We start from the raw sequence: 10729 nt of genomic DNA on the forward strand, positions 1-10729 counted from the left end.
CATATGTAAAAGTGTGCAGACGGTTTATACACCAGATTTTTTAAAATCCTAATTAAGATAATTACTATTTTTTGTCTTCTAACCATATAAATGCTGTGAGTATACAAAATTATACTGACTAGGCTCTTCCTCCTAGACACAGCTAGGATTGAACTTTTTTGTGTGTGAGATACTGGGATTCAAACTCAAGGCCTCGCCCTTGCTAGCCAGATGCTCTACCACTTGGGCTATGCCCAAGTTTGCTTTAAGTTATTTTTCAGGTATGGTCTCTTACTTTTGCCCAGGGCCAAACTTAGACTGCAATCCTCCTATCTAACACCTCTCTAACACCTAGGATCACAGATGCTCACCATCATGCCCTCCTTATTTGCTGAAATGGGTCTCACTAACATCTGCCAGGCTAGCCTTGAACCATGATCCTCCTGATCTCTGCCTCCAGAGAAGCAGGAATTATAGGCACGTACCACTGTACTTGGCTTAAGACTAAAGTATGACAAGATGTCAGCTAAGGCCATAATTCATAGCATTAGACTGAATGAACTGTACCATTTATAAGTTTGTCTAGTCACATTTCAACTATTAATGGTGTATTGTGAAATTTAACTGGTGTAGTACAAAATTATATGAAACATTTAAATTGCCTGTAAGTCTACAAACATTTCTGTATGCTGCCTGCAGCTCTTTGCTTTAACCTCAGACAGCTGCAGGAATGTGTCTGGCAGGGTCCCGACTCTGGGCCCTCCCCAGCACACTGACCGCTGCAGTCCAATCTTCCTTACTTCTTGCCACTTTCAGTGACACCTACCTTCACCATGTGCTCTCTGCCCTCCCCTGAAAGCACGCTGACCCACCCTGGCATGGTGATATAATCTCAGAGGAGACCAGTGCTCGCCAGCCTACTACTCTCCCAGCTTGCCAGTGTTTTCATGGTAGTGGGAATGACAGCAAAGGCTGAAACAGCCCTTCCATTTCAAAGGTGGCCATTCAACTCTTGTAAATCTCAAATTTCTCCTCATACAACAATTTCTCATGTCTGGGGACCAGCCCAGAAGCAAATTGCTTTTGGAAGGTTTCACAAAGATCCATTCAGCCCTTTGAGAGAGTTATCTAAATGTGGGGAGGGGCAGGCATTCTCAGCTGTGAGGGCATGGGATGTTTTCTGTATGCTTGAGCAGTTCAAAAAGGACTTTGTTTTCAAACTTGGCATATGTGAGGCGCTGGATGGAGACCAGGGCCTTTGACAAGTTGGAAGAAATGGATTTGGAAATAGCACAACAAAATGAAGGTGGCTAACCACCTCCCCCACCTCTGCCCCCTATGTGGACCATTCCCCTTAGGTCCAGGTGAGCGCTCAATAAATCATCCCTGATATTGGCAAATTCATGCTAGCAAAGGCACACACTGGTTAATCTTCCACTAGTACATTTGCCTTTGCTCTGAGACATGCAACTTCTCTATCCATCGGCCACACTTGTCTCCACAGTCTGACTTCCAATATGGAAAACAGAATCCAGTAAAACCTGTGAAGTGCTGCTGCCTGAGGAAATGATCCCAAACCTCCCTCTGAGCAGAGGGCCCTCAAACAGATTTCACCCAGGGTCAGGGAGAAGCAATGGCCACTGGGAGTGAGCAATGCCTGCAGTGTGTTCTACTTCAGGTGCCCCTCGATGGGTGGCAAATATCCCCTGTCCCTTAGATCCCCCAAGTGCCTAAGGCCCCACCAGGCATAGGGCAGAAAAAAACTGCCACAATGAAAGAGAAAGGACACAACTAGAAAGGAGGGAGAGTGGGCTGGGAGCCAGTGACTCATGCCTATAATCCTAGTTCCTAGGAGGTAGAGGATCAAGGTTGTAAGCCAGCCCAGGCAAATAATTCATGAGAGCTTATCTTGAAAAATTCCACCCCTAAAAAGAGCTGGTGGCTGGTGGAATGGCTCAAGGAGTAGGGCCTGATTTTAAACCCCAGAACCTCATGAAAAAAAAAAAAAAAGAACTGGGGAGGGTTAAGGAATCCTTGATCTTTGTGGGGATTAAAAACAACCAAACACACAAAGAAACAAGGGTGTTCTCATTTAAAAATAATTTTATCTTTTGAAGTGCTGTGATTCCATTTAATGAAAAACACACAGACACAGTCATCAGATGAAGCAAAATAGTGTCTGCTGCGTGGAGATGTTTGTGGTTGTGGTTCTGGTGGTGCTCTAAGAATCAGGACCATTTCTGAGGCATCTGCACAAATGTCAAGAACATGGAGACATCTGTGCAAATTGTGTTGAGAACAGGGAAACCCAGGCGTCTCACCTGACGTGCCTGGCTGGCAGTTGCACTGGTAGCCATTCACCAGGTCGATGCAGCGCCCTTCATTCAGGCAGGGGCTGCTGTAACACTCGTCGATCTGGTCACTACAGATGGCTCCCATGTAGCCGGGGTTGCACAGGCAGGTGTAGGAATCAATGCCGTCCTGGCACTGGCCGTGGTGGCAAGGATCAGGGTCACAGTTGTCCACATTTTCCTCACACAGCACACCAGTGAATCCTGGGGAAAGAGTTTTGCCAAGGAAGCTTCAGAACCCAAACAGAAGCTGTGCCCAGGAACCCAAGGTCATTCATCTGCCCTGCATGGTGCTGGTTTAGAACAGTGGCTACTTCTGGCCTTGAACACTGGAAACTGACTCTTTGCCTTGAGTTACAACAGACACCTGGAGAGCTGTGCTCACACTAAAGATCCCGGCTCACACCTGCAGAGCTGGGGTGCCTTGTGACCAAGCACCAGATTTGCTGGAGAGGTGCGGATTCCAGACTCGCTTCTTACTGGGAATCAAAACAAACCACTCTCAACATTTCCTCTTTATCTGCTTTTGTCTGAATATCTTTCCTCCTAAGGCCAGCACAACACAAGCTCCCTCTTGGTCTTGTGCAGCGGGTATTCCTGATGACTTCGGGAGACAGGGAACTTTGTTTGACTCTACCTGTCCCAGAGTGCTGTGCACTATGTATACCAGGTTGTCACTAAAATGAAATGAGTGAACCACTTAGGACCATTTAAAAGAAAATGACAAAAAGTGCCTGCAATCCACGTGTAATTTGACCCATATCTACCTCTTCCTGAAAGGCTCCTGCAAGCCCCTGAAACCTTTTACACAGGTTTTCACATCTCTTCACTGACATTTATGTTCCACAAGTGGCCGCTCAGGACAGACATAGCCTGGAGCTTCTTCAAGGAAAGGAACCAGTTTATCAGGTGGAAAGGAGGTGCAGGACTCTACAGAATTGGTCTCGTCTAAGTGGGTCTCATAATGGAAACATTAACTTGTGTATGAATTTTGCAACTCACATTGATTTTCTGTAATTACAGAGAAATCATGTTTCAGTGCCTCTAAACCCATGACAATCCACTTTCTAAAGCAAGATAATGTCTTGAATCATGTTCATGACTTCTCTCTCAAACAATCGAATTGGAGAAAAGTTCGCCATTTCTAAGAATTCCTGGCTTCTCTCCATTGCAGAATCAAATGCATCACAGGGACGATTGTCTTAAGGAATCTACCTGCAAGTGAGAAGTGTGGCCACAGAACCAGAAATGTAGATGATGCATGAACAGACATGTTGGGATTCTAGAAGTGAGCAAGAGGACCCCGAGATTCCCTGCTGGAATTCTCTCCTGTCAGCAATGAACCCAGCATTCTAGAGCTCCCACATCACAGATGGGAAAACCTTGGCACTTGACACATAAGCCCATAGACACTTGGCCCTTTGACAGTCACCTGCCTCAGGAGGCAGAGACCAGGCCTGCAGAGGACCCCAGTAAGGAACAGCGTTCCACTGGATTCTTCTTTCCAAAGAGTACAGCCAGTGGAAGCTCACTGAGCCCAGGAACCACAATGGACTATGCACTCAGAGCACTACTGCGGTGGAGGAGGCGGCAGTGGCTGCAGGAGGGGACCACTAGAAACTCTGGAGCAGAAGCTCTCCCTAGCACAGGGCAGCCCTAGCTGTTAGACAGAGCACAGCCCCTCTATGCTCTTTCTACATGGAGCAGCGAGCAGGGACAGCACCCTCCTGTACAGGGGGACTTCCTGTGCAGTGCAGAGTGAATAGATGCTTACCTGTAGCACACTGACATTCATAGCCGTTCGGGTGATCGATACACTTCGCCCCGTTCAGACATGGAGTACTGGAACAGTCGTCGATGTCAATCTGGCACACTGGCCCCGTGAAACCTTGAAAGGCATAGAGGCCACAGGAATCAGATGCCCTATGCCTTCCTCACTGAGAAGAGGGTGGGTTTACCACTGGGTCACCATGCAGAAGGGTTCTCCCCAACAGGTGACTGGAAGACCTGGGGAAGCTTGGGAGTCAGAGGACTGGTGTTGCCTCCACCACTGCTTCTCTGGAGCACAGATGTCACCTCCAGAGGAAGTGCAACACTAAGGATGGGCAGAGGCTTCAAGCAAGCCACTGTGCCTTCAGAGGCAAAGGGGTCTTCTCTCTGAGGGGAACTTGGACAAGCTATTGTCCATGGAAGACATTTGGCTTGCCTTCAACAGCAGCATGAGTGTAAAAGCAGACATACAGGATCTTGGACAAAACTGGATGTGTGCTGCCTGCCTGGGCTCATGGAGAAAATATCTAAAAATAATCATCTCACAGAGAAGCTTGACCAATATGATCCTGGGGGAAAAGCAAGAGCCAAAATAGCCTGTAACTCCAGCTTCTGTGAGGTGAGCGCTCTGAAATATACACACAGACGGAGGGGTCATGGGCCATTCAAGAATAGACTTGGATTCTGAGCGACTTGGAAGACCTACTAGCTAAATAATCCCCATTTCTGTGTACCCAGCCTTCCCCTCACTTGAATGGTTTCTTCATGCACAGCCCACACGCATCTCCTCCCCACTTCCTTCCTGGGGTCAGTTGGCTTAGTGATTTAGCAGAATAATTTGGCAGGGGGAGGGGGATTGGTACTCACCAGGGGGACACAGACACTGGAAGCGGTTGACTTTGTCCACACACTGCCCATTGTTCACACAAGGGTTGCTCTGACACTCATTTATCTCCAGTTCACAATGCACACCTTTGAAACCTGCACAAAATGGACCCCCGTGTGACTCAGAAGAGAAGGTACCTTCCAACTAAGAAACACACATGTACAGAGATGGCTACAACTTCTTTGAGTAGGAACACTTTTGCTAAGAGAAAGAAGCCCTGCTGTGATGGGACGCAGTCCCTGTCCATGGGATAATGGTCACTGTGAGAGATCCCGGACACTAGAGAGGACACATCGTTACCTCCAAAGACACTGGTGAACCCTGGCATGCAAACAAAGACTCCACTCTTTTTCTGGGGCCAATCCATGCTTTCTGGACAGTGCCAGGTCCAGTGTCCTCACTCTGTTCTTAAGACCAGCTGCTTTGGAGCTGCTGATGCTCTCGGTGCAGGTCAAGGTCAGAAGGAACTTCTAAGGCTACAGCAGTGGCATCCTTCCTCAGCTGTCACTTCCAGCTGGATTTGGATGTGTGTCCTGGGGATTCAGAGTGGTCTCTGTGCAGAAGAGCTCTAGAATGCAACTAAGCTAGGGCTTCACCCCGGATCAGAGGCAAGTCCCCTTGTCATGGTGGGTAAACTCTACTTCTGTGACTGAGGTACTGTTTGTAATCTCCTTTCCCAGAGAAGCGGGAAAGTTGGCCAAAGGCGTCCAATGGCAAATGGCTTCTATTGCCTGCACCTGGATTTTGACATGATCGGCTTGTTGAATTTGGTCTTCGTTTCTCTAACAACTCCCGCTCTGCCTTACTCTGGAAGTAAGAGGCTTGCCCAGGAGTCCTGACTTCCGACAGTCCCTGGTCAGCTTAGGGAACCAAGCTGATGCTTGCATGGCTTTGCTATAGTGTACTGATTGTCCTATGAGGGGAGGTGCCGTGCAGCCCCGCCCCCACACCCCAGTCCACGGGTCCGCTTACCTGGCATGCACAGACACGTGAAGCCCCCAATCTTATCCAGGCAGGTGGCATCATTCTGGCAGGGGTCTGAGTGGCACTCGTTGATGTCCATCTCGCAGCGAGGCCCTGAGTAGCCCTTCAGGCACTCGCAGTGGAAGGCACCGTCTGTATTCACACATTTTCCCGCATGCTCACAAGGGTTACTGTTGGCTGTGAGGCACAGACACCAATTACTGGGATCCAAGTACTTGCCAGAATTTCCACAAATGAGAACCACAGAAGAGACTCTTCTGGATGCAACACCAGGGCCAGGCCTTTAGCAAGCTCATTCTCTATTTTCAATTGTCTTCCTTAATGCAGAAAAAGAAGTAAGACTAGGGTAATCGCTACTGTTGTGCCTTTCTGATATTCTTTTGCCCAAACAGTCCCTGAAGATCAAGTGGTCACCTTCTATACATTTAATTCCTAGAATGGGATCTGTGGTCATGCAGGAAAGGTTGGTTATAAACCGTGGGCATAGGACAGGAGAAACCTTAGGTAGGGTGTGACGTGCCCCTGGAGTGCAATGTGCTCTGTCGAAGCACTTGCTGAGCTGGCAAGCTCCGCAAGCCCGGGAAAGGTGCTGTGAAGTCACTCACCCATGGCACACTCGTCCACATCTTCTGTGCAGTCAGCACCCTTGTAGCCCTGTGGGCAGGTACAGATGTACTGCCCATTCAAGGGATTGGTGTCACACAGCGCCCCCTTGTGGCAAGGATTGCTGATGCAGGCATCATCCAGATGACACAAGAGACCTGTCCCAGGGTGGGGCAGAGGGAACAGAAAGAAAGTATGTATCATTTGGGGAAGAGCTTTCCTTCCACCAAAGAAGGAGCCTTGTGATCAGCTCCTCAAAAACCAGGAACTGAGGCAACTTCCTCTTTGCCTGGTCCTATGTTTGGGACCTGCTATAGTCATCAGCAAAAGCAGGTGGCTGCTTCAGGCAACCCAAGAGCATAGACCTGAGGGATCAGGTACGAACAGGCTGCCAAGGTGAGAGGACAGCGGGGCTCATCTTCCACAGGAAGGGCAAATCGCGTGGTCTGGGAGGTGACTGGAAGAGTGACAAAAGAGGAGCATTTTCAGGTCTTCTTAGAAAGCTTCTCAGGTTATTCTGTTTGACTGCAGTACAGAGAATGTCCTGAAGAGCCTGTTTTAAGTAAGCAGGAATGGGCAAGCAGCTCTGTAACAAGTTGTGAAGTACCACATGGGGCAGATAACAAACAGCATTCGTGGAGGACCTGTGTGGACCAGGCACTGTACTAAGCCCTTCCCCCAACCAGCCAGACCCTAAGCTATTGCCACCTATGTTTGACACACAGGAAATTGACACTGTCCCTTGGCTTGCATGGCCAGGGTAGCTGATGCAGGCTCTGCCCAGTTGAGACCAGAGTGTATTTTCTGTACCAGCCACCACTACTCTCTTGCGTTTGGGGAGGGACCAAAGTGACAAAGACGTGAAAGCCACGTAGACTATGCTGGATTGGGTTTTGAGTAGAGTCTCCCTGCATGAAAGAGGCAAGAATTAAAAGAATTTTTATGTTTCTGATTTCAGCAAATGTGAGTTTCATGGCGCCAACCACTTGCTGAAGGAATACTGCTGATGGTTGAAGGTAGATCCCAGGAATCTGGTATGAGAAGTGCAGGTTGAAAAGAGAGATGGCAAACCTCTCCCATATCTTCAGGAAAATGAAGAGAGAAGAGATAGGAAAGAAGCTGGTGCAGAGTCCCTGACAGGAGGCAGGCTTGGTAGAGGAGAGGGTCCTAGCCGCTTTTATATCCCAGTGCAAAGGCTTACAGAAAGCCATGTGTGCCTCCAAGAGAGTGGGGATGACTCACTAAGCTCCCCTGCAGTGTCCACAGCAAGAGGCTGGTATCAGCAGCCCCATTGGCTTGCAGGCAAGCAGTGAGAGTAGTGACAAGTGACAAGATGGGGGGAGGAAGGGGGACCTGCCCAGGAACCCAGTGTGCTCTGTGAAGTCAGTCAGCTGTGGAGAGGGGGACTTTGTTAGATGTGATTTTGTAGCCATATTTTCCTGTGTCCTTAGAAGTGTAGAAATTATGATACATATATTAAAAATGGTTACATCATTTTGGCACTTGCTTTTATCCCCAATAATTTATTGCATGCAGTTTTCTAGATTATTTATATAGATTTAGGTCATTTCCTTTAATAGATGGCATAGTATACTACAGTAGGCAGGCAATCATTTATTTAATTATTTCACTTATGAATGGATGACATGGTTCAGTTTTGAAATTTTTTACATTTATATTGTTTATAAAACTTATATAGTAGTAAATATATATTCATATAACTGTATACACATTTACAAAGATCATATGCATATATTTCTCTATAAATACACATATGTATTTCCTTCTTCCATGAAAGTATTTCTATGGTGATAGGTTCCTCCAATTGAAATTGTTAGATAAAAAAGAGAGCTGATAACTCATCCTGATTGATACGGCCAAAATCATCCTTTCAAATTCTTCTTCTACTTACATGCTGTTTGCAGAACAAAACCTTTTGTGATGATGGAAATGTAATATGGTCCAAGACAATAGCCACTACCCACCCCTGGATAATGAACAGTTGTCATGTGCTTGGTGTAACTGAGAGCTATAATTTGGATCTGGAGTGTCCCCCAAAGGCCCCTGTGTTGAAGGGTTGGTAGCCAGGGTGGTGTCATTCGGAGGGGGTAGGGGTGGAACCTTTAGAAAATGGGCCTAATGGTTTTTCAAACCCCAGTACCACCAGCACCAAAAAAAGAAGGTTCAGCATTATTAAACTCTCTGTTCTATCTAATGGATCTATATAAAGATATAATTTCAATATCTTTACTTTTAGAACAAGACAAATTTATTTTAATAGACTCATTTGGAGGAAAAGGATGTAGCTCAGTTGCAGAGCACTTGCCTAGCATGCACAATGCCCTAGATTTGATCCCAGGACCTCCAAAAAAAATAGTTCAAAAGTTCATATGGAGAGAGTAAGATTCTAGGGAAAAGTAAATCATTTGCTAACAAAAACTCAAGTGAAAATCATATTAAAAGTAATTGAGACACAAAAATAAATTAAGACAAAATGGCACAAATGGTAGAAGCACCTGCCTAACAAGTTTGAGGCCCTGAGTTCAAACCCAGTGCTGCCAAAAATAAAAAAAAAAAAGTAAATTAGATAGAATGATATCCACACAATCAAAACATTTGGTCAACTACCAGCTTATAGGAACACCATCTAAAATATGATCACTTGAAGTGCCATTGCTTTCAGATGAGTCACTTTAGAGTGATATTCTTGATAAATAACTATTCTAATTGGTTTATTTAGGAGGTTATGTTTTTTTTTTAATTTTCTAAACAGATTCCACTATCATTTGCCTCTATCATTTGTCTGAAGAACATGTCAATCAATGAGAATATCAAGAGGCTGAGAAGAGCAAATTAACTATCTTTAGGATGAGGTATGCAAAAAGAACCCAGTTTTACTGAATGCTTATGGGCAACTTATTTATTTTTATATCTTTTTGATTTGACTTTTCTATTTGGTTGGAATATCTTTTTTGGTTTTCTTATCTTTATAGGCTGATCACATTTTCCTACCCTTACTCTGAACAATGCAGTGATTATAGAGGACAGTAGGAGAAAGAAGAGAATACACACAGGGTTGAGGACCCATGCTCTTTCTTGGACAGGTCTGTTTACCTCCATTTCAGGGCCACTGTGGATGTTCCTGTTAAATGTCTTCTCCCCATAGAAAGGAGGCCTCCACCATTCAAACAAGGCAAATGCCTTGGTGGTTACACTTCTCAGGCTAAAAGTTAATTTACAGTTGTAATTTTGATGCCTTCTCTGTTAACACATACCAAGTCCTCAGCATAGGAAGTACTGTCCCTCAAAATCTGGTAGTGTATTGGCAATCAAAGACTGATCCTGTGCCCTTACATAGGTGATTTTCCTTCTTCAGGGGAGTGGAAAATAGAGTAGTATGATCAGGCATGTCAGGATGACCTAGACATTGATACACTTCAGCCTTCTGTCTAAGGCATTTTCAGTTTTATACTTTATGTAGCCATTACCCTGGATCCAGTTTCCAAATCAATCACCCTATAAATTTACAGCATTGTAGCACTGGCATGGAATACCCATGGCCTCTTCCCCAAATACACTTTGGCCCTGCAGATCCCAAACACAGCTCCCCTTTTTGTAACAAAGGGAACCACATTCACAAGGAGTTCCATTCTGGATTGAAGTAACATCTGGGCATAGACTTGAATTCCCATCACAGTACTCTGAGAGGTCACATAATTCTCTTCCTGCCTACACATATATCCGGATGGACACAACTGAGTGTTATGACAGCAAAGACCAAATGTGACAGTTGATGCCATGTTTGCCTTTCCCTTCTGGTAGGCAATGTTTGTTGTTTTAATCTTCCTTTGAGCCCCAATCAGACGTTCCTGAAAATGAAAATCACCAAATTGCTGAACATGTCATTGTTGGCATGTTATTTACACAGTCAACTATTTTAAATACTACATTAAAATAATTGAGAAAACTACTTTACTGCACTGGTGGCTCACGCCTGTAATCCTAGCTACTCAGGAGGCAGAGATCAGGAGGATCATGGTTCGAAGCCAGCCCAGGCAAATAGTTCTTGAGACCCTATCTTGAAAAAGCCCATTACAAAAAAAAAAAAGTGTTGGTGGAGTGACTCAAGGTGTAGGCCTCTGAGTTCAAACCCTAG

The 10729-nt window shown here is 45.7% G+C and overlaps 1 protein-coding gene across 1 annotated transcript; it reads right to left on the reverse strand.

Annotated features, from left to right (window-relative positions):
- Nucleotides 1-2052: 2052 nt before the first annotated feature.
- Nucleotides 2053-6788, reverse strand: LOC109702725 (uncharacterized). The gene is made up of 5 exons (XM_020187999.2): nucleotides 6576-6788; nucleotides 5959-6147; nucleotides 4968-5081; nucleotides 4105-4218; nucleotides 2053-2534 (listed from the first exon to the last, which is right to left on the reverse strand). The coding sequence occupies exons 1-5, from the start codon at nucleotides 6775-6777 to the stop codon at nucleotides 2068-2070; spliced, it is 1086 nt and encodes a 361-aa protein (XP_020043588.1). The 5' UTR covers nucleotides 6778-6788; the 3' UTR covers nucleotides 2053-2067.
- Nucleotides 6789-10729: the final 3941 nt, after the last annotated feature.

The sequence above is a fragment of the Castor canadensis genome, chromosome 12 (assembly GCF_047511655.1).
Source record: "Castor canadensis chromosome 12, mCasCan1.hap1v2, whole genome shotgun sequence".
NCBI lineage: Eukaryota > Metazoa > Chordata > Mammalia > Rodentia > Castoridae > Castor > Castor canadensis.